The 26576-nt window shown below is 35.3% G+C and overlaps 1 protein-coding gene across 2 annotated transcripts in view; it reads left to right on the top strand.

Annotated features, from left to right (window-relative positions):
- Positions 1-24698, top strand: part of tle5 (TLE family member 5, transcriptional modulator) — a 30110-nt gene extending 5412 nt beyond the window's left edge. The window contains exons 2-7 of one of the 2 annotated variants that reach the window (XM_058760958.1): positions 6712-6800; positions 10068-10131; positions 18130-18174; positions 19861-19923; positions 20247-20321; positions 21226-24698. In XM_058760958.1, coding sequence (XP_058616941.1) covers positions 6712-6800; positions 10068-10131; positions 18130-18174; positions 19861-19923; positions 20247-20321; positions 21226-21453 — 564 coding nt within the window. In that variant the 3' untranslated portion in view covers positions 21454-24698. Of the gene's footprint in view, positions 1-6711; positions 6801-10067; positions 10132-18129; positions 18175-19860; positions 19924-20246; positions 20322-21222 lie in introns of both variants that reach the window. The other variant, XM_058760957.1, reaches the window with a different exon arrangement.
- Positions 24699-26576: the final 1878 nt, after the last annotated feature.

Raw genomic sequence — 26576 nt, 5'->3', positions numbered from 1 at the left:
GCTATTTATTTAATAAATCGTATTTATTTAAAATGTATAATTATTAATTCTACAATTAATAATAATTCTAAAACTAAAATATTTTAAGTAATCACCAAGATGCAAAACTATCCTTTTTATTTTATTTTTTATTTTTAGAAAAGTGTTAAACAAACCAGTATACAAAATCATTGTGTCCCAACAAACTCAAAACAACAAAGATGCTGAATACTGGTGCAGCAAACACACACTCACAAAAAAGGAATAATTTAAATAAGTTTCTTTGTGGCGTTAAGTTTGTTGCACACAACAATGAACAGCGTGATCACTGACGTCCAATTCTTAGAGTCGGTTCTTTTTATTGAACCTCAAATCATGTCTCAAAGTCACAAATGATTTGACAAAAATGTAAATAATACTTTCTTTGGCGTTTAGTTTAATGAATGAACAACGTGATCAGTGAGGTCCAGTTGAATCATGTCTCCAGTTATTTGAGTGAATCTGACTCCCTCGCTCAATGTATTTGTCATGTCTGATTCAGATGAAACACAGTATTTTTACAGAAGTTTATTAAGTTTCTTTTTAAAGACCGAGGGATGAGACTGTGGTATTTGTCAGACTGTGCACAGATGCTCTCGATGAATCAAGTTGTATTTAACTCGCATCAGTGTTGCTATTCTTAACAAAAATTGTTTAAAAAATATCCTTTTTATTAATTGCAATAAAGCAGAAATTAAAACTTGAATTTGAAAATAAAAGTTGAAGTAAATTATTAAACCTGATATAAAATAAAGCTAAAATTTATATTAATCTAATTCTAAATACTGTAATGGTAAATAAATAACACTGGCACACAGCTGAATGTTAATCAACCAGTATGGCCTTATTTTAGTTGAACTGTGAAACGTGAAGTCCATAAGTCTGCAGGGTTCTTTCCAAGGGGTCATTATTTGCGGGCAGTCGCTCGCCTCCCATGGCTGTGCCATTTGTTACAGGGTCGGGAGTAATCGGCTGTCTTCCGGAGTCTCTGACCCGTGCCGAGCTCTTTACCAACACAGCATCAATCACGATCACTACTGTTCTGCCTGTAATCTCGCAATCACCTTGACCCGCCTGCTTTTAATTTTCAATCGTGAGCCACTGTGCTGTACGCTCTCTTCTTGACTGACGTTCCCATCGCATGCTCTCTCGAACCCCGTCGCTACCCCCTACCCGCTGTTTTGTGTATCCTTTGTGCCGTGTGACAGCTATTTGTCTGTAATTTGACTGCCACCGTCGGCCTTTCCAGCGAGAGGGAGCTTGTGTTTGGGAGCGTGCGGCGCCTGAAGTGATAAAAGGTGAATAATCCCCTTTCAAACGACCCGATGAGGACGGATTGGAGCAGGAAGTGGGATAACACCATTTCCCTCAAAGTGAAAGGGGGTGAGGGTTTGCAGTAACCGAGCCTGGGCGAAAAGATAATCATCAAAATCAACTTCCTGTCCCAAACATGATTAGCCACCACTATTATTTTGCAGGGTGGCTTCCGGTTCACCAGCCCCCATGATGCTTCTGCCACTGTGAAGAAACAAAATACTTTGTCTAATGTGGATTCAGGTTTTATGTTTGTTAATGCATGTTCTTGTTAAATCAAGTTTTTACATTACGTCATGTCAGTGCAACAAAATGTTTTTGGTCACTTGGCGCCATTTTCTCTGGATCCAATTTTAACTAAATTCAGCACAGAAATCTGTTACAAACCATTGTCAGAATCCCAAATGATGCTTAAGTGAGTCAAACCTTATATAAACCCGAGAGCCTAACCATTTTAAACAGTTTTGTTTCTGTTTGGGTTTGGTTTGGTTTTATTTTTATAAATTGTTTTGTTTGTTTGTTTTGTTGTTTTGGTCTAGTTTGTTTTTGTTTGTTTTATAATTGTTTGTTTGGTGTGCGGCCTGTTTCATAAAACAAGTTTACCAAATAAGCCAGGCTTATTTCAGTTAGTCTGACTTATTTTGAATATAGTTTAGATTTTTTTTTCAGTGCGTTAAAAGTATGGCATTTGTATTATCAAGAAGTAAATGCATAGTTGTTGTTTTTTATTAGCATCCATATTTACATGGCTGTATGGTAAGTACCACCATCTGTAGGACTTCAGTCTGGAACCCTGTTGGATCAAATAATTAATAAGAAATAGAGGTTCAAGCTGAGTCCATTGTTGGATACAGTATTTTGCACGGCATGCACTGTTGTGTACTGCACATTTTAGCTAATCCATAATAGTCCATTGGGTTTTCTGTTTGGATACTGTGCATAGTATACAGTATACTGCAGAGATAGAGTAATAGTATGTTATTCCAAACATAGCATCAGATACAGGAAGACTGGGGGTGAGGTTTTGCTGTAGTGATCCTAGTGCCTCTTGGTTTGCTGGCATTTGACCGAACCACATTCGCTGTAATTCAAGTGTAAAGACTCTCTTCTCCTCTTAAGATAACTACATCTGGGCTTTTGTATGTAATCCCTTGGGATGGGGAAAAAAAACTGCCAACATTAGAGTTGAAAGAATTTTCTAGAACATTTCTTTTTCTGTTAAACGCTGGGGTGGGAGGCACAACTGTAAATTACGGGAATGATGAATCCCATTTAGCCACAGAAGACTCACAATTTGCCCACCAGCGTATAAAGCCTTTTAATGGTTTAATTGCATCTCAAAGGAAAAGCGCACAGAAGCAGAGTCAAATTAGGGATTGTCCCATATTTTGGCTCTTGTGCTGCATGAGTGCGCCTGTGTGTGGTTTTCTCTTTTTTTAAGTGAATATGGGATTTGCTCTAAAGCTTAAAATCATTAGACTAAGCTTCGCAACCTTGAAGGTTTCCGTCACTTTATTAAGGCTGGTGTAGCTCGGTGATTAAAGATTTGGCCTGGTAACCAAAAGGTTGCAGGTTGAATCCAGTAAAGCAAACCTGTCGCTCATTTGATAGAGAAGAACAATGAGTCACTTTTAAAGGAAGACAGTTCAGTCAGCGGCTATTTTTGCAATATTTTGCAAGTAGCTATTTCCAGTTATACCAGTATAGCTCATCTATTTGAATGGGAAACAGACCGAAATCTCCTGTTTGAAATGTTATGATTCAATAACGTATTTCAGCTTGGCAATAAAATCTGACAGCAATGGTATTATAAACTGTGATTCTTTAGCTTAAACCCTCCAAAATTCATAATTTTATTTGAATGCTAATGTTCAAGTTTAAGACATTTAGTGTACACATGCCGCTTGAACTGAGGCAATACGACGATCTTTCACGACACATTAAAGAGCCACAAAACGTGATTTATTGTTTGAATTTCTTTAAAAAAAAAAAAAAAAGAAAAGACAATTTTAAAGCTGGGACCTTGTTTCATACCAGAAGTAACCTGCTCTTTCTTGTTTGTTGGCGTGTTGTCAGTTTCCTCTTTGCTCCACGATGTTTTATTTTTTTTACTGCTTGAGAACATGGTGTGTAGTGTGAGAGAGGCATGACTTATCAGACATAGCAACAGTAACCAAGGAGGGCGGTTCTTTGCAAAGGGTCAGTTGTGAAATGACATGGAAAAATAATTTTCATTCATTCAAACATGCATATTGATAAGTTTTTGAAAATTCTGGTTGATGCTGATAAGCCGACAATTTATTACACTGTATAAATAAACATAAATAAATAAATAAAGATACATAAATATGAATAATCTCACTATATTAACTGATAGGCTGATATTAAATTCGATACTGTGTAAGAAAGAGAGAGAAAGAGAGAAGTCTCAATATATTAACTGATAGGCCAATATAGAAATTTTATAGCATTCATGCATTCATTAATTCATAAACATACTAACTAACTAACTAACTAACTTACTTAACCGATTTGGTCCTAAATAAAATAATACAAAAAAATTTAAAATTAAATAAAGTATGAAATAAAACATGAAATGAAATAAAATAAAATAAACAAAAATAATATACATTATGAAAGATGGTAGATGGGAGAAAGATATTTATTTTGCTATTTATTTGCTAAAGATTACATTTTACAGAGTTAATTTGCTTATTTTAAAATGATTTTAACCATCTAGAAAATGAATAAATCTAAACTCAAACTCAATCCACTTCAAACTTGAACCAGTCATTTAACTCCAGGTTATTTTATAAACTTAAACTTAAAGTCCTTAAAGTTGCTTTGAATAAGCACGTTAGGGATGGCTCGATACCATAATTTTGGCTTCGGTACGATACCAGAATGTAATACCTCGGTATCAAAAGATAATTATTAATTTCGCCTCTCTCACACTACACACCATGTTCTCAAGCAGTAAAACTGACAACATGCCAACAGACAAGACAGAACAGGTTACTTCTGGTATGAAACAAGGTCTCAGCTTTAAATTGTTTTTTTGTTTTTTTTTTCAAGGAAATTCAGACAAAAATGCCGTTTTGTGACTCTGTCGTGACAGATCGCTGTATTTCCTCAGTTCAAGCGGCACGCAAACTGATCGTCTTTTCATATTTACTTAAAGCACAAAATAAACATGAATGAACATCATAAGGTGTTTTATTTCAACTGTGGAAAGACGTCAATACACACTATCTTTCAAGTTTAAGTCCACTGAAGTTAATCTACTCTCCTGTCTGTTTGATTTGTCGGGCAAGATGACGGATTTAGCGTTATTATTGGTCAGATCGCCTGTCAATTAAGCTCTTTGTGAATGGTCAATTCTGGAATTCTGCTCACTATTAACTTCTTTAGGACCCATAAGCACTTCTTCATTCACACAGCATATGTAAATTGGTTTCAGCACACTTGTATTAATGTATTAATGACAGATTTAAAGTGCTCTCTCTGTTTAGCAAACAGCTAACAGTGTTCAGTGCCTGCTTAAACAGTCCAGATGACGTTACGGTGTAGCAAGCAGGTCAACATGGCCGCCATTGAAAGCAAGTATTGTGTGTATGTAACACCCCGTCGCCGGACGCTCCACCAAGAGCCGTCCACTCAGAAACATTCCCAATCGGCCCCGTTCCCCAGCAGTCCCTAAGGAAACCGTATCTCCCGTAGCCACGCAGAGATGTGAGGGCTACTGTTAGCGGCGTCTGAAAAAGATTGACTGTTTGGGCACTAAGTGCTCACTGTTGACACAAGCCTCTCTTTCATATGCAGCGGAGCACAGAGAGCTCGGGCTAAGTACACAGTTTGTGTTAAAGGTTGGTCTGCTCGTACTGAGAATTTCATCCGTCGAGCTCTCACCCGCAGAGTGGCTCGGGATTTTTGAAACGGAAAAACGCAAACACTCGAAAGGAGTCAAGAACAGGTTGGCAATTTGGAAAATAACATGATGAATCAGCTGCTCGATTGTTCAGAAGAGATCAGAGCGCCCAATAAAAAAAACAACCAAGTTCTGCATGCTGATGGATGACAAGTGTCCGAATTAATGTCCCTTGTTATCTTTGCTTTTCTTTATTGATGGGACTATATAAGATTAAACATGAAAATAATAATAAATTAGGTTAATAATAACATTATTACTATATATATATATATATATATATATATATATATATATATATATATATATATATATATATATAATACATTAGTTTTATATATATATATATATATATATATATATATATATATATATATATATATATATATATATAATACATTAGTTTTATGTTATTATTAACATTATATATTATTATTTTATACTAAATATGCTAGCAAAACAGTACTGACCAGCCAAATATATCAGCCAAAACTTTAAATAAAACTAAAATGGAAATTTAAAATATTAAACCTAATTCAAAATATTAATAAAAAATATAATAGTGTCTCATTTATACTAAAAAAAAAAAGCTATACTTAAAAAAATAAAATAAAATAAAAAACATTGCAAAGAAAATGTAGTTATAAAATTATGCTCTTTAATGTGGTCTATACCAAAACTTGACATTTTTTTTAAATGGAGAAAAAAATTACAACGTATGTTAATTCACTCCTCGCTCTGACCAAAGGTTCGAGCTCATTTGACTCATGTCTGTGTGGCTCGCTCATTGCCGACCATCATCCTAACCAGAAAACACAAGTTAATTCTACTGCCAAAATGACCAAAATGCACATTTCTAGTGTTCATTTTCAGTACCCAGAATCGGAAACATTGGCAATAGCAGAGATCTTCCTGGGTTTTCTTTTCTTTTCTTTTTTCAGCATTACTAGAATTACATTGAAAGCTGGAAGGCCTGCATTCATCAAAATTCGAGTATGGCAGTTGCTTATTGGGAAAACCGCCAACATATCACCAAGTCTAGGAAAAATCCACCCTGAAAAGCGCAAAACAGTTCCAATAACATCTGCATTTTCCCTACAGGTGTGGCCCCCACACTAGGGAAATAAGCTCACCTGCAAGCGGAATGCATGTAATTCAAAAACCTCGGGTGGTGTCGCGCTCCAGACATGACAGACGCCTTCAAAATTATGAGTTTTGAATGTCGCAGTAAGCCTTCGAGATTTCATTTGCTGCTTTTTATACAGTACACTTGAATTCACTCTTGATTACAAAATTCCCTGTGTTTAGAAAGCCACATCTGTTTTGGCTGGATTTTTCTGTTCTTGGCAATGAAACGACAGCGCTGGTCCATCCCCCGGATGCCCAGCTGATGCTGCGACACACGTTTTCTGAATAATGCGATTGACTGCCGTAAATTGCTTTCGTTCCAGGCTTCATCGCAGCAGCTGAAGTTCACGACGTCAGACTCTTGCGACCGCATCAAGGATGAGTTCCAGTTCCTTCAAGCACAATACCACAGGTGCGCGCACACACACACACACACACACACACACACACACATTTTCAGTACCCTAAAGCAATAGTTCACTTAAAAATGACAGTCTGTAATCATTTATTCACCCTCATTGTTCCAAACTTGATGTTTTTTTTCTTTGGCAGTGTTATTTTAGTATTATTTATATACTGTTATGGTATTTATTAATATATTAAATTAGCTTTTGTTTTTATATTTTCAGTTTTCATTTTAATTGTAGTTTTTATTAATTTTATGTGCTTTTGTCAGATTTGTTTATTTATTTCTATTTTAGTTTAAGTATTTTTAGAATTTTGACTTAAATTTAACAAAAAAAAAGAAAAATTATATATATATATATATAGAAAAAAATGTGAGTCATTTTTCAAAGATAACCTTGGCTCTAACTTTTTTTTTTTCTTTGCATTCATGAGAAAAGTAGCGCTGCCTGGTTTGTGAATGAATCGTTATTTTGAGTCAGATCTTTTCTGTGAGATGGTTGATTTGGTCAAAAACACAGTCTGAATGATTTGTTCACAAATCTGACGGATTCAGTTCAGTTGAATTCACTCAGTGACCTCAAAGCAGTTGGAATTGCAGTGACCCATAATTCAAAATAAAAGTCTTTTTGTGTGATTTCATTAATAGAACCATTAATAGTCATTTGTTCCGGAATCTGATTATAGTAGAAAAGAGCAACCAGCACATTACGAGTCAGAAAGTAATGACTTGTGATTCAGTGAGTGAGTTAGATGATAGTTCAGTTAGTACTCCAATTCAGTGAGTTCATTCTGTGAAGTAATCACCAGATGAATTCTAACCCATAACTCATGAGTCTTTTTGTGTGATTCAATAAAACTCATGTGTTCTTGATTCCGACTATAGTAGAAAAGAGCAACCAGAAAGTTACGCATCCGAAAGTAATTACTCGTGATTTAGTAAGTCAAATGTTAATCGGATTCATCGTATTGATTTAGACTCGTGAGTCTTCTTGTGCGATCCGTTAAAAGAACCAGTTCATAAGAGTCGTTTGCTCGTGACTCAGACTACACTATAAAAGAGCGACCAGCACATTATCAAAAACATTTTGTGTTCCACAGAAGAAAGACAGCCATATGAGTTCAGAACCACATTTATTTTCAAACCATTCCTTTCATGAGGTCCTCTACAAACCAGTGTGACTAAACTCACTATTAGTAGGCTTTTTTTTTTCTAACAAGCTTCCCCTAGTGCCTCATTCCCTTGCCGATTAACACGGAGCAGCTACTGTGATCTGATCTGTCTGATGCCTTGACTCCTGCAGACGGAGACGGAAGACTCTTTTAAAGACACAAAGACGCTGCTACTGTCCCGTCTTTAAGGCAACATGTCTCTCCCTCCCTATTCCCATGACAACGAGCAAACCCTCATTTAACCCTGGTTCACAAAAGAATAGGCCCTACGTTTTTCTGTGTGTGTATTCAGAGCATGGATTCGCCGCCATTGACTTCAATTGAGATTCAAAAGACAAGGGTTTTTTTGGTGCTGCGTTCAGCCTTTTAAAGAAAATGTACTGCAGGCGGTCCCCAGAGCCTCGCCGAGCTGTCGCTCCCTTCTACAAATGCATAAATAGATCAGGGAATACATAAATCAAAATAAGGATGACAGCAGGAGCGATTTGGAGGCGGAAAGAAGCGGCAATAAAGCTCCATCAATGTGTCGTTTTTTTGGCGTCTTTTTTTTTTCTCCGAGAGCATCTTTGGAACCTTCAGGAGGCCTCAGCCAATCAGTGGCTGGCATGGCCAATCACAGGTAGCCTGGCAGCAGGGAGGATGGTCACCATGACAACCCCCAATATATGTTACACAGTCATAACAGCCCGTTTTTTCCCCCTTTTTTGGGATAAGTGGAAGCAGCAGACTGGAGAGGTATGAAGAGACAGAATGCTTGTCATACGGCAACAAAACAAAAACCTCTAGTATGCTGTGGCACTTTTTTATATATAGATCAGATACTTTTTCTTGGATTGTTTTCACTGGACGTTTTCCCATCCGATGCTCTTTTCCATATGGAACTTCTTTTTGGATTTTCCTACATATTGAAAAAGCGTAATCAAGTTTTTGTTTTCTTTGGGAACAAAAGAGATAATGTGGCTTGAAAGGCTATTGGTTTGCAGACATGCTGAAGGCACGATTAGCTGTGGTGCTCATATGGGAAATTCTGGTTCGACTCCAGTCGGCGTTGTATGAAAATCCAGTCCTGACACTTTCTCTTAAATATATATATATATATATACACACATTATTATTATTATTATTATTATTATTATATCTAATAATAATATATAAAGAAATTAAGCCAATATTCTGTTAAATTTTATCCAATTAATTTATCACATAAATATTTGACCGATTAAATGTTCTCTAAACATTTTTATTTCTCCAGGTAAATGATTTTATTTTATTATTGTTATTATATTTTATTTTATGTAGCATTTTAGTGATTCTTAAATGTGGCTGATTTTGGATCCTGATTTGGGTGATTTACAGGGGTGTAAAATACTATTCATTTTACTTGATTGCTGTACTTGAGTAGTATTATTTATTTATTTATTTTTTTCACTCAATTTAAATTGCCAATGTTCTCTTAAATTTTATCCAATTAATTTTATCACACAAATATTTGACAGATTAAATGTTCTGTAAAATAATTTACCTAGAGAAAAAAAAATTGTTTCCTATTTTATTTGTTAGTTTATCAATTCTTAAATGTGGCTGATTTGGTACAGTACTTTTACATTTTAATACTCAAATACAATTTAAAGTAGTACTTTTACTTAGGGCGAATATTTTACACGTGTATTTTTTGACTGCTCTTTACACCCCTGTTGATTTATTACAAAATTAATCGACAGATTAAATGTTCCGTAAGTGTTTTCTGCCATTTTGCTAAGGTCCACCATTTTACTTTCTTCAAACTGTGCCGCCCGAAATCATCACAAAAAACATGCAAAATGATTGACGGCCAGATGGCTAAAAATCTGTGACCCTTATTTGCTGTTTTCAGATCCTATAGATCTGATACATAATCAATACATTTTTGTATTGTTTTCCTAAAATAAACAATTTATTAACATTTAAATTACTCTCCCTATTTACTGAATAGAATGTGAAGAAGCCCGAAATCTTTAAAAAAATGTCTGAAAAATTCTGAACTCTTCGGCTTATGTTGCATAATATATGTCTAGTGTCTACATTTTTTTTTCATTGACCAGTCTTTCTTTTCTCTCTCCAGTCTGAAGCTCGAATGTGACAAGCTGGCCAGTGAGAAGTCAGAAATGCAACGTCATTATATCATGGTAAGTCTGCACAGAACGCGCTCTCCTCCAGAGGGACGTGCCTTAGGCTAGATGTGCCGGAACATATTCACATCCGCAAGAAACTAACCTAGCCCTTACCTGTCTGATTCCATTGTGTCTTATTCTCTGTCTGCCTCTGCACTGTCTTTTCTGCTGCTCTATTACCATTCTGTACCTCCTGTCCAGCCAGAGGCGTCATGCACCTGTTTTTTTGAGGGGACATCAGTGGCGTAGCTGGGCTCACTTGGTACTCTAGTGACTTAATTAAAGGAAGTTATATTTTCTTTACTTACCTGTTTATTTATTTACTTAAAATTCGGTGGTCCTTTTATATATTTTATTACTATATATATAGTAGGGCTGGGCGATAATTCGATAACGATAATTATCGCGATAAAAGTTTTCCTCGATAAAACGATATGAAGAGTTCGATAAATGTTTGATATAATGTTTATGTGCCAAAAGCGGAAGGAACTCATTTGAATCGCGCCACACGGACCGTTTATCCACTTGGATCACAGTTCAAACTGCCGCGCAGCACGAGCTCACTAGAGCAGATGCGTTTAATCAGTCACGTGAGCACTAAGCAGCGCTGTGAGATCCAGTGTGAAGCGCTTGAATTCAGCGACGAACACAAATGACTCTTTTTAAAGTCAGACAGAGAAACATTGTGTGCAACGAGACGGTCAGAAGGCTTTTCAGTCTACACATCGCCATCATTTACCATGGATTTACTGTAGTAACACTCACGGCACCATGGTATTGTGGCAGAAATGTGGGATATTCACATTGAATTTTATTACAGGAGTAATGGTATATATAATTATAGTATAGTGTGGTTAAGCTATAGCATATGTGCATTTATACTGAATGTTTTTAGACTTCTGTTTTTCATACAAATAGGCTACCTAAAAACCGTATAGCTATATCTTTACCATGGTATTGATGGTTTGAATTAAAATCATTTAAATTTAAGCATATAAAACTGAGGTTGCTACAATTTTTACAAATGTTAGTGATTTTGATAATGAACAAAAATTTACCTCTGCATCCTAACTCAAGCTACTATCAAATGTGCATTTCTAAGACACAAAAAAGTGATGATATTATTGTTATTATTATAATTAATATTATCAGGCAACCCAAACCTGTTTCTTGATTTGAAACAATATCACTTATCAGGACATGCAGAAACTAAGGAATACATTTTTCTATTTAGATATTTATTTTGTTAAGGAAAATTAATGGTCTGGTTTCTACAACTTTCACTTTGGAGCAAAAATCTGGCTTTAAACTTGAAAGAAATAAAGATTTGACATTTATCATGATAATTATTGATATCGACTGATATGGAAAAAAATATTGTGATAATTTTTTGGGCCATATCGTCCAGCCCTAATATATAGTATATTTGCTCATTTATAATGCCTGTATATTTAAAAAAAAAAATTCTCCAGTTTAGTATTATATTATATTAGGCGCTTTCGCACCACGTAGTTCTATGAACTAGCCAGCAGGGTTGTTCCTAGAGAACCAATTTCTCCCTCGGGCCGTTTTCCTGGTTGCATTCGCACCGACAGCAGGAACCCTGAAGCGGCGGACAGCGATGTCTTTATTCGTGGCATTTACAAACCAATAACCGGTGAATGGAGGATGCCGTATTCGGAGCTGTTTTTGGTGTGTGTGTGTGTGTGTGTGTGTGTTGTGCCGTGTCGTGGGTTTCATGATAACGGAGATGGAATGTAAACGCACAATTTATGCAATTGAAAGAGTGAAAATCTGACTAAATCTCCTTGTAGTGTTATCATCGAGACTGAGAAAAGAACAAAACGCTGCAGACAACAGGTAAATGCCGTTATCGCTGTTTTCCATGTTCGTGGAGTAAATATTTTTACACTGCTTTTTAAATATGCCGGGTAGCCGGTGTTTCGTATTTGTTTGGTCAATCAGTTTGTTTGGTACACTGCTTCACTGATAGTTCCTATAGAACTGTTTTAGACCCTACTCTGAAGTAGGAGCTAAATTATTTCCCCCAAATGGAGATATTAGAACTAAATATACATTCCTAGTTCCTGTAGTGCGAACACACCAAAAAGCGGGAACTTCCGGCAGTAGTTCTAGGAGCTAGGGCTGTCAAAAAAAAAAAAATCGAATTTCGAATATTCGTCAATTTTAAAATAAAAATCTACATTTTTGGAAAAAAGTGCAAAATGTTTAAAATAATGTTGGTCACACTTTATATTAAGTGGCCTTAACTATTATGTACTTGCATCAAAAAATAAGTACAATGTACTTATTGTGTTCATACTGTATTGCAAAACACTATTGCTGCTATTGAGGTGGGATATGGGTAAGGTTAGGGACAGGTTGGTGATATGGGTAGGTTTAAGGGTGGGTTAAGGTGTACAGGATGGGTCAGCAGTGTAATTATAAATGTAATTACAGAAATTAATTACATATAGGTATTTTTAAAAATATAAGTACAATGTGAAAACATGTATGTACACAAGTGCATTGTACCAAATGATTAATTCAAATGGGACCATAATGTTTATAAACCATATATAATTAATTACGTTGATTAAACAATTAGAAACAACAAGCATCGTGTAAGTATGTATAATTTAATACTAAGATGCAGTGGGATGCAGAAAAACCACCATAAATGCTCGAGACATGTTTTTAAAAGCTGAACTTACATTAATTTTACATGGCTTTCTAAACATGCGGATCTCTTGTACGAGACACGAGTGCGACAGTGATAGATGTCCCTATAGAAAATGCGATAATATGCGCTCTGTGTGAATGGCTTGGTTCCAGTTTTAAGGTAAACAACAACATCTCCGCATTGATGTTCTCTTTTTCTGCAATATTTTGAATGAGTAGCGCCGCATCCAGTGGGTTCAACTGGATAGGCTAAAAAAAAAAATTTAAATGCAACGACACCAACATCGTCATCGCATCTTCTGTGCCACATATAGGCTGCCTGATGCACATCTAAAATTCGAATGCAGTGTTTTTGCATTCGAATGTGGATTTGTATTTTAAATTCGACGAATATTCGAAAATCTATTTTTTATTTATTTATTTTTACAGCCCTAATGTTGTTTACCTCAAAACTGGATCCAAGCCGTTCGCATAGAATGCGAATTATCGCATTTTCTGTTGGGACATCTATCGCCTTTGCACTCGCGTCTCGCACAAGAGAGCCGCATTTTTAGAAAGCCATGTAAAATTTATGTAATTTCAACTTTTAAAAAACATGTCTCAAGACTTTATGGTGGTTTTTCTGCATCTCATGTTTTTAAATAAAAAAAGCAGGCTACTGTTTGTGATTGGTTTTCGGTCCTTAGTATTAAACTATACATACTTACACACACAATGTTTGTTGTTTCTAATTGTTTAAGCAGCCTAATTAATTATATATGGTTTATAAACATTATTTTAAACATTATGCACTTTTTTCAAAGATAGTCTTGTTTTTTTTTATTGCTTTGAAGATATTTGACAGTCCTACTAGGAACTATTAAAAGGTTCCTCCGGTGCAAAAGCCCCTATTATCTTATATTTAGTGCTGTCAAATGATTAATTGCATAAACATAAAACATAAATATACACAGTACACACACACATTATGTGAACAAAAACTTTTATTCTGGATACTGTTAATCACGATTAATTGTTTGACATCACTAACCGACAGACGAGACAGAGCAGGTTACTTCTGGTATGAAACAAGGTCCCAGCTTTAAATTGTCTTTTTTTTAAGAAACTCAAACAATGAATACCGTTTTGTGGCTCTTTAATGTGTCGTGACAGATCATTGTATTTCCTCAGTTCAAGCAGCATGTGAACCGATCGTTTTTTCATATTTACTTAAAGCACAAAATAAACCTGAATGAACATCATAACGCATTTTATGACGTCAATACACACAATTTTTCAAGTTTTAAGTCCACCGAAGTTAATCTACTCTCCTGTCTGATTGGTTTGTTAGGCAAGATGCACTGATAAAAATGATTTTGTGGTGAAGTAAATACTAAAGAAAAACAAATGTAATTTCTACATTAAATAATTTAGTTCAGAAAAAAAAAAAAAAAAAAAAGTAAATTCAATATTAGTGCTCAATTTAAGCTTGTAGAATTTATAGTTTGAACTTATAAGTATATTTTACTTGGAATTGTTTGTTATTTTTACAAAGATTGTTTAAGTAAATATCAATGTCATGATCCCGTTGTTCCCATCATGCACTTGGGCATGAATAATTAAGGTAATTTAGTTTTTTGCTGTTTTCGAGATGTATTTACACTGTTTTATGTTTTTTGTTGTTAGGTGAAGTAACTTGCTGTTTTGTGACATCTGGAGTTCATTTTTTACTCAAAATGACCCATTCATACTCAAACACTATTCACTGATTGTCACCGTCATTGTGTATCATGTGCCAAGTATTCAGGTCTCTGTGTTCATTCAGTTAATAACTATATTGAGTCAACATATTACCTTTAAAAGAATAACGAGCAGTCTACTTGCTTGCATACGTGGCATTTTTTTTTTCAGTACTATGTTGTTTGAGTAAAGTTTACAAACCGCGACTGAGTGAAATATACTTGAGTATTGCAGGGTAAACTTAAAATAATTAAGTGGAAATTAAACTATACCTGGCCACGTTAAATTTACTTATTTCCTTTGCTAATTTTACATAACTTAGTTAAGTAGATTTTACTTAATTCCATATTTAAATTTTACTTAAAATGTGCGTGCAAAAACTTGCAAAATAAAAATTAAGTAAATTGAACTTTGTTTTTTCAGTGTGGCAATTTGGCATTATGATTGGTCAGATCGCCTGTCAGTCAAGCTCTTTGCAAACGGTCAATTATATTATATTAATTATATTAATTTAGCTTTATTTGATTTATTTATTATAACTTGGCAGTTATTATATTATTTCTTTTTCTCAGTTTAGTGGTTCCTGTGTCGCAGTTCTTAAAGTCTTATTATTTTCTTTATTATATGGTTCTTTATTATATTCTGTTTATTTGAGATATATACACACACACACACACACACACACACACACACACACACACACACACATACACACACACACATACATACATACATACAGCTTAGTGGATCTTATTAGAGATGCACCAATTGCAATTTTCTTGGCCAATTTACGATTTTTTTTTCAGTGTGACCTGCTGATACCGATTCTGATTTTCTTTCTAAAAACTATAATTGACAGCATATACAAACAAAAATCTATACTTAGTTTTTTTTAATAAAAAAAATAAAAAATTACATAATAAAAAATTATTAAACATTACAATTCCCCAATCTGGACAAAGTTACAGATGTTCTCTCACTTAACTCTCAAAATAAAGTGCTGAAGTGGCATTAGATGTATTTACATAGAATGTTTGATGAAGCTGAGGTGCCATGAATGCATGTACACTGCAAAATTTAATGCATAAAGAATTTTATAAGATTGTTTAAAAAAAAAAAATTAAGAAATGTTGGGAAAAATGCAATGATAGTTTACATTTATACTGCATGGTTCAAGTGACCCAATTCCAAATTTTTTAATTTTTTCCTCCCATGTGGCACAGATCGGATATGGCCCACGACTGTGTAAGCAGGAAAAAATCGCAAGGATTCCGATATTCTCCGATCGGTTTCAGGCCTCATTCATATGTAGAAATAAATCAGATATGAATCGGATACGTGCATTTGTGCCTGCCGTGTAAGCGCTCAGATCGGATAATCCCCTTTAAATGCAACTCCTATGTCATTGAAAAGTGAGGGTTTTTTTTATTTTTATTTTTTTTTACATTTCGCGGTGCAGACATACCTGTAACAAATGAAATATCTGTAGTTGAGTAGCAGAGTTTGTGTGAAATAAAAGACATACACAGACGAGCGCTTCAGTCCTGTTCGTTCCATTGAAACCACAAAATTAAATGCACACAAACATGTCCCTGCCTTTTGATATACAATCACTGATGAACGCATTTGGTTTTAATTACTAAAAAAACACAGACGATGTGACATGTTTAACATTATCTACCACCTGAGTATTCCACTCGCAAGTTTTTAGCGGAGCTGAAGATCATCACTGTCCTGAAGAATTTGTTCTAGGCTATATAATTATTTTGATGTAGGCTGTAGATGTAACTATTGCATTAAAAACGTTTCCATATGAATTCCATGTCAATAAATTAAACTCTGTATTATTCAAATTGATTTGTGATGTCATATGCTATTTTTGGCTTGTTTCACCAAGTACAGTGTAAAATGCACACATCGGAAACAGGTCACTTTTAAAAGAAATGTAAGCACGTCGTCCAAAACATCGGATATAGTCAAAAAATCGGAATTGGTCATGAAGACTTGCAGAGTAAATGCAGCCTTAGTCCTTCATTCAACAGATTCGTTCAAACAGCTGATTCATTCAGAAACGAAGCAAGTGACTACTGTATTATGAATGGGTTACTGAATCATTGACTCACTTGATTCATTCAAAAACGCAGATTCATTCAGTAAGGGTTCGGGTTAGCAGTTTCACCGCTGTGTTGCTCTGAGACACAAAACAGTTCTCCTGTGGCTTTGATTGGAGCTATTTTCATCAGCGAAATTGAGCAAAACAGTCAATATTATTTCTAAAATGTAAGTCACCTTAATTTTAACTTCTTGTTTATTGAACTACTGTTGTATAAAATCACATTGCAATAGTTTGAAACATTTTGGTCGTGTAATGTAGCATACCTAAATCAACTACCGCAGTATGCATCTATAACTTTAATTTGTTTTGATTCTGCACGAGTCTCACACTCGCTCAGGCTGCACAAGCCTCATCTGGCACGACATAAATACATTATCAGTCACCGTAAGTGTGACGTCAAAACAGATCGGCTCGAAATCAGCAAACTGACTGGCTGGTCACCGGTCCGGGCCAGTCATGCGGAAAATCGGCTAATTCCGGTCCCTGGCCAGTCGATCGGTGCATCTCTACTTATTATACATGTATTTTTTATTTATTTATTTACAAATAACTTAGTAGTTTTTATATATAATATAAATATAATATGACATTATAATATAGTATATAAAATTTTTATTTACTTGTTTATTTTTTCATCTTAGCAGTTCTTATATCTATTATATTAATATATTATGTTATAATATAATTTTGTTTATTAATTTACTTCAAGAAATATTTCGTTTCAGTAAATATTTTAGTTTCCGTAACTGCATAACTTACTTTTCTAGAACGCAAGTACATTTTTTTTTTAAGAAGCTGCATTCAAAATCCATTTGCCTCAAAAATCTATCAGTTTAAATTTGGCCATGATGCTTCTGGCTCCATCTTGTATGATTTGACTTCCTATCCTCCCTAGTCATCCACCCCCATCTCTTCCTTTTCCACCTTGTCTGCCATTCTTTCTTTTGTCTGTATACTCTGCTCTCTCTTCTCCTCCATCCCCCCGATGATACTCCCTCCCCTCCTCTCTAACCTCGTTGTCTCCGGCCCGGGCCTCGTGTTGCCGTCTGATATTCCGCCTCTAATTGATCCGTCGAGCGGCTTAATCTCATTTAATCTGTGCGGCGTTGCTCTCACGCGCATCAGCCAGAGCACCCTCCCTCCCTCTAATAGCCTATCGGGTTCCCCCGCTCTGTCCGCACCCGCTGGAAGATGGGGAGGGTGGGCGTCCGCTTTGCGTGGGTGGTAATTGCTTTAGGGACCTACTGCTGCTTGGCAGAGCCGACCCTGATCCAACTCTGGCTCCATCACTGATGCTCTCTGCTCTTGTTTAGCGGCTGAGGTTGCGCTGCGCTGCGCGTAGACATGTGGATGATGAGCGAGGCTAACACTTTAGCACGTACTACGCACCAGTACGCCCGCACATGTTACGCTGATGTCCTAGATGTTCAGTTCTGTGTATTAGAGCTGTAATGCAGCGTTCATGTCTGACTTGCTTTATTTTTTATTTTTTGCAGTACTATGAGATGTCCTATGGGCTGAACATCGAAATGCACAAGCAGGTGAGTTCGTCTAATCTGACGAATTACACGCATCCCCGAGAGGCAGTTTACATGCTCACCTTCATCACTTTTGCTCAACGTTATTGAATGCTGGTGCTTTAGTTGAGACTGGCTATACACAGAAGTGTCAGTTGGGTAGCAAACTATGCCTTAACAATTCATGAAAATTGGTTTATTCATGGCTAGCTTTTTGACTACACTTTCTAGGCCATGATAGCTGAGATATTTGATTGACTGGTCCAAAAAAACTCTAAAATATGATTTAGTGCTGTCGAATGATTAATCATGATTAATTGCATCCAAAATAAGTTTTTGTTTACATAATAAATATGCACAGTACACATACATATATAATGCATATATAAATACACACATACAGTATATATTTTGAAAATATTTACATGTTTATACATTTATACATTCATATACTTATATTATATATAAATATATAGAACATAAACATAACATATTTTTCTTAAATATAAACATGCAAGTGTGTATATATAGTGTGTGTGTGTATATGTGTGTTTGGCATATCACTTTTTATAATTTAAGTAAATAAATAAAAATAAAAACATTGTATTAATTTTTATCAAAATATTTGTGCATATATACACTTATTTATTCATTTATTTGTGTATGTAAAATTAATAAATATTTAGTAAATAGTATATATAATGTTTTTTATATATATATTAGTAGAACAGAGTATACAGTAGAAATATAGTACATAGTAGAAATGTACAAATATGCCATTTATATATAAACAAGTGTATTTGAATGATGAAGTGATTGAAATTGCTTCATTTTCCACAAAATGTGGAATGCACCAATAAGTGTTGCTCTTTATGACCGTGTAATGTCTATAGTGTGATCTGTATATGGCAGACAGTTAGTTAGACTGACAGACTGCACGTGGAAATCTAGGCACGCGCCATTGCTGCTGCTGCTGCTGCAGCCAGTCTCACGAGCACAATTCATCAGTCTCTGCCCCTTTATGTGACACAGGTGAAATATGTTTTTAAAAAGTCAGCCAGGCACGGAAGAGTGTGTGCGAGACAGAAATACAGAGCATGAATGCAAAGAATAAAACATGCCAGTGTTTGGTATTCAGTCATTTCGCTCTCTCTCTCTCGCTCTCTCTCTCTCTCTCTCTCTCTCTCTCTCCCGTCTCCTCTCTCTCTCTCTCTCTCTCCGTCTCCCTCTCTCTCTCCCCTGCATGCTGTATGAAGTGTCAGCATGGCAGGCTATTGAAACAGGGTTATTGTTGCCTCTCTCTTTGTCCCACTGCATGTTTCTCTCCAGTTTTTTTTTTTTCCTCAAGCTCCTGCAGGCATTTTTTTGGACTCGGAAAAAATCACGTTTTCCTGATATGAGCTTTCTCCTCATATCTTTGTCCTTTTTATTGTTGCTAATATGTTAAATAAATGAACTAAATATGTTTATATGTATTAGTTTATTTAAAATGTATATATTTTAAATTTAAGTAAAATGTATGTATATATGTGTATAATTTATTATTACTATTATTATTAGATTTGTTGTCCAATTATGTGCTTGGACTAATAGGTCTGTTTATATTTTTGCAGCTGAGCAACTGTACGGATTTGTGACGACTTTAAAAAGGAAGAATTTGCTGAACAGAAGTGTGTGTGTGTGTGTGTGTGTGTGTGTTTCTCCCTGCAGGCAGAGATCGTGAAGAGATTAAATGGGATCTGTGCTCAAGTCTTGCCTTACCTGTCTCAAGAGGTACAGAGAGAGATAGCAGTGTTACCTCAACATGTAGTTTATAGCATTACACCTCGTCTTAAACGCTCACAGTTAGTCTAATTTGTCATTATATTCATGATATTGCGTATTTATGCATACATAACTGATTTGAACAGGCTAGAGATGTAAAGATTTCACTATTAAATCTATGGGTAGGTATTTATAGTATAAATGCATGATTGTGTTTGCATAATGATAGCAATGTGAATGTGGAACATACTGTACAAGATGTGATATGGGATATTTTTTTTGTTTGTTTGTTTTTGTGTGTGTGTGTGTGTGTGTCTGTGTGTCTTTTTCAGCACCAGCAGCAGGTTCTGGGGGCGATAGAGAGAGCCAAACAGGTCACCCCACCAGAGATGAACTCCATCATACGGGTAAACTGTCTCTCTCTGTGTGTGTGTGTGTGTGTGTGTGTGGCTCATGTGGGCGCACACACAGGTTTATACAGTAGGCTATGTTTATGGACATGAATCTGCATTGGATGGTGGCAGTCTAATTATCTATAAAGAAATTCATTTTTAATACTTTTTGTGCATTGTTGCTGTAGTGATTGTTTAATGGTAATTATTGCATTTATATGGCTCTAAATTTGTTAATTCTGTCTCTCTTAAATTTCAGTTTCAATTTGACATGCTTTATTGGCATGACACAAACTGTACATTTATATTGTCAAAACATTTGCAGCATTTGCTTTGTACATTTGAAAATAATGCAAAATAAATATAATACAATTAGAAGGAAAAGCATTTATTTTAAAATGAAATCTTTTCGTAATATAAAAGTCTTTATTGTCATTTTGAATTTAATTAATACTTGTATAACTAACTCACTCATGAAGTAATAATTATATTTATTGTTTATTTATTTATTTTAAATCTTATTGACGACCCCCACACACACATTTTTGAATGTATATAGATTTGATTCATTAATCTAGAATTTGCAAGTTTACGTCTTCATTCGTTGTTTATCCAGTCATACTTTAGAGCTGAAACTATGTTTTGTAGTAATGTAATGAAAGTTAACACTTTCATTTAAGGTGTCCTTGTTACACGTAATGTACTTACTATTATAATAACAATAAATTATGCATAATTACATGCAAGTAAGCCAAACCCTAACCATATAGTAAGTACATGTAGTTAATTAACATTACTCAGCACTTAAATGTATAATTACACTGTAACAAGGACACCTTAAAATAAAGTGTAACCGAAAGTTACTATGAACTAATAAATTATGTAGGTAACAACACCGTATGTGTCTGTTTTGTAGCAGCAGCTCCAGGCTCACCAGCTCTCTCAGCTGCAGGGGCTGGCGTTGCCCATGACCCCTCTCCCTCTCGGCCTCAGCCAACCGGCCGGCCTCCCCGCCGTCACCTCCAGCTCCGGCCTCTTCTCCCTCTCCAGCATCCTGGCCTCTCAGGCCCAGCTGGCCAAGGAGGATAAGAGCACACGCGAGACCTCCGACAGCCACCGCGAGGAAGACGGAGACAAGTCCGACTAGTTGCCCGCCAAACCCGTTCCTTCATCCGATCATCCTCCAGAGCTCCACGTAGAGCAGAGGCACTTGTTCCCCTGTTTTTTTTTTCTTTCACCTTTTTTATTTTCCACTCTCCTTCCATCTTTCTATCTACCCTCTAAATTGCTACTGTGTTCACATGCCTAATGTCATTCATTCTGGTTCATTCCACCAGCTCTCTCTATGTATTTATACCAATCCACCTTTTTATTGTGTTACGGATGCTTGATTTGATTTTTATTTACACTATTTCTTGCCTGCGTATGTATATATCTATATATATATTGTATATTTCTTATGCTCGTTGTGGAAATGGTCTACAAAATGGTGCGACCGTTAATGGACCATCGACCCTTCAGTAATAATTCCTCTTTGTTTTTTTCCCCCCCGCTCACTCTCTTCCTCTTAAAATCTTTCACCTTTTAAAGCTACAATCTACAATAACTGAGTCAAAAGCACTTTGGCCCCAGGCAGTAACTCCGAGACTAAAAGCAACTTTGAATCTAAAAACTTAGCCGCGGCATAATCCATTTAGAGTTTAAAAAGGATCGGTGTTATTGTTCGACGGCACGGCTGTTGCATCTATCCTACCTTAAAGGGACAGTTCAAGTTAAAATGAGGATTTGTTTCATTTTTATGTCGTCCCAAAGCTGTTAGACTTCAATTCTTCTGTGGAACACAAAAGGAGATATTTTGAAGAATGTTCATGCTGCTCCTTTCCATATATTAAAAGCGAATGATTACCAAAATATTTCTAATAAGTAACTTAAATTTCTTAAGTTTCTCATGCAACGGCTTCAGAACACTTGGAATATAATACATTCATAAACATAGTCATATGCACTAATTTAGTTTAAAAATAACAACAACAAATAAATAATCAAAAACTAGTCCATATGATTCATGCATTATATTCCAAATGTTCTAAAGCTGTTTGTGTGTGAAACAGACATTAAAAGAGAAATTTAAGTCATTAATCACTGGAAATTTTGCTTGATGGATGTGGTCACCATTCACTTTCATTGTATGGAAAAGCAGAAAGTTGAAAGGGTTTAAAATGACCTTAGGGTGAGTAAATGATCTTCATGTCAGTCCAAACCTGTTTGACTTAATTTCGTGTGTGGAACACAAAAAGAGACGTTTTGAAGAATGTTCATACTGCTCATTTCCATACAATAAAAAATGAATGGGGTCCAAAGCAGTCAAGAACAAAAATCACCATAAAAGCCTCACAAACTAATCCAAATGCCATTACGTACTATATTCCAAGTGTTCTGAAGCTGTTTGGGTGAAGAGATTTCAATTAGTATTTACTGTATTCATTGTATGGAAAAGAGCAGCTTGGACATTTCTCAAAATGTCTCCTTTTGTGTTTCACGTAAGAAAGACAGTCATACAGGTTTGGAAGGACATGAGGTTGAGTAAATGGTGGCAGAATTTCCATTTTAGTGTGAACTATCCCTTTAAACTGCTTGATCATTAGTATTGAAAGAAGAACGAACATTTGTACTAGGCCCCTGAACGTACTGTTTATCTATCTACCTGTTTGCCTGATTTCTAAAGTGTTTGGAAGCTGTTGTGCTGTCTTAGACAGAGAATATTAGATGAATCCTCTGAGATGCTAGCTAACCTGCTCACCAAGTGAAAAGGAATGCTGTTTAAAAGATTTTTTCAGTCTTTTTTATAGTAAGGTCGATTGTCTACATGGTGAGAGTCAAATTGTTTTCCTTAGAAGGTAAGTTGTGAGAATAAGGTATTTGAGAAATGAGAAGCACCTTCTTTAAACATTTTTATTCGTTGTTTTGATAGCACTACAGAAACAGGAAGTGTGAGAAATCATTAGTATGATTTATAACAACCCCTCCTAACAAAGAAAAAAAAAAAAGAATTTTTTAGCACAATATGTTACCTTAAGTGGTCTTAAGGCAAAAGCTAAGATTTGCAGTTTTGAATATTCGGTCTCCCAGTGTTGTATTATGTAGTATGTGATTCTACCAAGAGGGGGCAGTAAGTCCATAGCAAGTCCACACTAACACCCTCAGGGTCACTTTAGTGTCCAATGTTGGTTTTTGCAAACATATATAAAATGTGCTTCTTTTGACCCGCCCAAAAATAAATAATTCGTCTAACGTTTGTTCTTCAGTCTGGAGTAAGCATCAAGAAGATTTTTTGTTTTGTATTGAAACAGTGACTTGCAGTTATAGCAGTATTCTCGTCATAGATTGTGTCACATTTTCATGCCAAAGTACACATCACACTTTATCCTCTCGGTTTTCTCATTTTGGTACAGTCTGAAAATACAAACCAGACTTTTCACACTTTTTTTTTTTTTTTTCTTATGTCTGTGTTTGTGATTTTTGTGGATGCTTTAGATTAGAATTCTGCTCTAATGGACACCTTCTATAATGTAGACACAGCTAAACCATATCAGATTCAGGAGTGAAGCTGCTTCCTAATGTGTCTTAATAATTAAATGTCAAAATTAAACGGTGCCAACATAAGAAATGTCAATGAAAGGCCACCTGATGATATCGTAGTGCTTTCAAAACAAATCTGCTCGTTTTTTTTTTTTTTTTTTTAGTTGGAAAATGTTTTTGGTTTAATTCTGCCAGTGTATTTTTGAAAGAAGTGCCAGGATTTATCCTCGTGGCTTGCTACATATGCTCAAATCTGTTCTGTTGACATTTTTCTTTTTAAAGTTAGGACAAAAATGTAGTGGTTGCTGCGTAAGCGTTAAGAGTTCAGAATAAGATCTAGCTAAATGCGAAGTGTTTTGCTATAAAGGTGGGCCACAGGTGTACTGTATGTGTACGTTATACATAGACCTAAAGCTTTATGTGCAAATGGATGCTTTTGTGTCAGTCTTCTTGAATGATACGTCTGTGTTTTAGAGGACTCTTAACTCATAAGGCACTTGAGAACAGGTTGTCTTCCCTTCCTTTCTTTCTTAAACCCCTGACAGCCGTCTCCTCCCAGAATTCATTGCTTGCATTTTGCCATTTGTTAAAAGCATTGTAAGCATTCTGTGCTATAAAAGTCTTTTTGTTTGTTTTTCAACTCCTAATTTTATGTATATTGTACAACCTACAGTGCAAAAATAATTGTGTTATAAAATAGCTTCATTCCATATTAAAACAGACAAAGTACATAAACATTTACTATACATAAATGGAAATTTCTGCAGTAAGGAAATGCTTCTGGTGCCTTACAAATAAAATCAATCAAATCAACATGTCAATGGTTTTATTTTGTTGTTTGTATGCTTGTGGAAATTAGCATTGCAGTTATGAAGTAATATTTTTCTGACAATGTTTGGAATCTACCAACAGCCTTGTTGATGAATAATTTCTATGTAAAGTTTTGGTTATTACACGAGTAACTCTTGGTGACACAATTTCATACTTTCATAATTTTAATGTCATGTTGGATTTTTAGGCCAAACAAATAAAAACATATATATATATATATATACACACACGCACGCACATATACAGTACATACTGTGTGTGTATATATACATACATACAGTATATATATATAATATGCATGCATACATATACAGTGTGTGTGTGTGTATACATATATATATATAAATAAAGTTGTTAATATTATTAAAAATATTCATGCTTAAAATAAACATGAAATGCTATTTGTTCCCCATTTCAGAACAGTGTACATTCATCAAGCGAGTTTAAATGTTTTATATCATAATTTTATCACCATTAATAAGGAATTAATTGCCAGTTGAGTCGTTATAGCACTGATCAGCATCGCTGAGAGATGGCTATAACCAGATGTTTCACTAAAGTGACATCCACTAGGTGAAATGTTTGACATTTAACACTTAAGATGAAATCCCCTCTGTATTATGGTAATTGAAAAATGACAGTCTTTGCTTCTATGTCAGTCTACAGTTTCATTTACAGAAACAGATGGATTGCTTTGCGTCCTGTTAGGAATCATGTTTATTTGTGCAATCCAGACATCATGATGTTTTAATCAGGGTGCTGGAGATGCTCAACCTGATTTGGTTTCATAAGCCGCCGTCTCAGTCATATCTAAATGTGACAGTGTGATCTGTGGGTTTTTTCCGCGTCTCTCTGGTACACACTCTCACACACTCCCTCATGATTGTGGTTTTTGAATGACAGTCTGCCCTTGTCTCTGTGTTTGCTGCTGCTGGGAAGCCACAGAGCGCCTGGCAGCTCTCTCTCTCATTCTCTCTCTCTCGCTCTCTTTCTGTCTCAAACTCTCACAGGATTTCTCTGGATCTGAGCCCAGTGCTTAAATAAATATGAAAGTGCCCTATTTTCTGTCAGAAGGCTGTCAGAAAGGCAGGGTTTTGTTTATTTCGCTTCACTTTCTCGCGTTTAGCACAATGGTTTAATGCTTAAAAGCTGTTGTGATCAATTTACAGAGCGGAATGAGATCAAGCCAGCTTTAAAGATTAAAATGGATCACGATATAAAATAGTTGCAAGCGTACGGGTGAATCTCACTGAGACTGGTTACATGTCCAGGTTACATTTGCCCCCAAATCAAAGAACAATCAAACTAAAGTAATTCAAAAAAACTTTACTGTATATAAACATTCTGTCACACTTTATTTTAAGGTCCAATTCTCTCTATTAACAAACCATTAACTATTAATTTTTCCTCAGTAAACTCCTAATTTTCTGCTTATTAATAAGGTAGTTAAGTTTAGGTATTGTGTAGGATTAGGGATGTAGAATTGTAGAATATGGTCATGCAGAATATGTGCTTTATAAGCACTAATAAACAGTCAATATGTTAATAATAGGCATGCTAATAAGCAAATAGTTAATATTGAGAATTGGCCCCAAAGTGTTACCAAACATTAATCCATATATTAAACATTATAATAACACTTTATTTTAGGGAAAGCATTCACTATTAACTATTATTAGCATGCATGTTACAAGCATGTTGGCTGATTATTAGTACTTATAAAGCCTCATATCAATGCCTTATGCTGTATGATCATATTTTAGATCCCTTAATCCTCACACCTAAACTTAAGAACTGCCTTATTAACTATTAATAAGCAGTAATTAGGAGCTTACTGTTAAAAGTGAATGTTCCCTAATC

Source organism: Onychostoma macrolepis, chromosome 22 (genome assembly GCF_012432095.1).
Source record: "Onychostoma macrolepis isolate SWU-2019 chromosome 22, ASM1243209v1, whole genome shotgun sequence".
Classification (NCBI taxonomy): domain Eukaryota; kingdom Metazoa; phylum Chordata; class Actinopteri; order Cypriniformes; family Cyprinidae; genus Onychostoma; species Onychostoma macrolepis.
The sequence above is the reverse complement of the archived record's forward strand: the minus strand, read 5'-3'. Positions and strand labels throughout refer to the sequence as shown.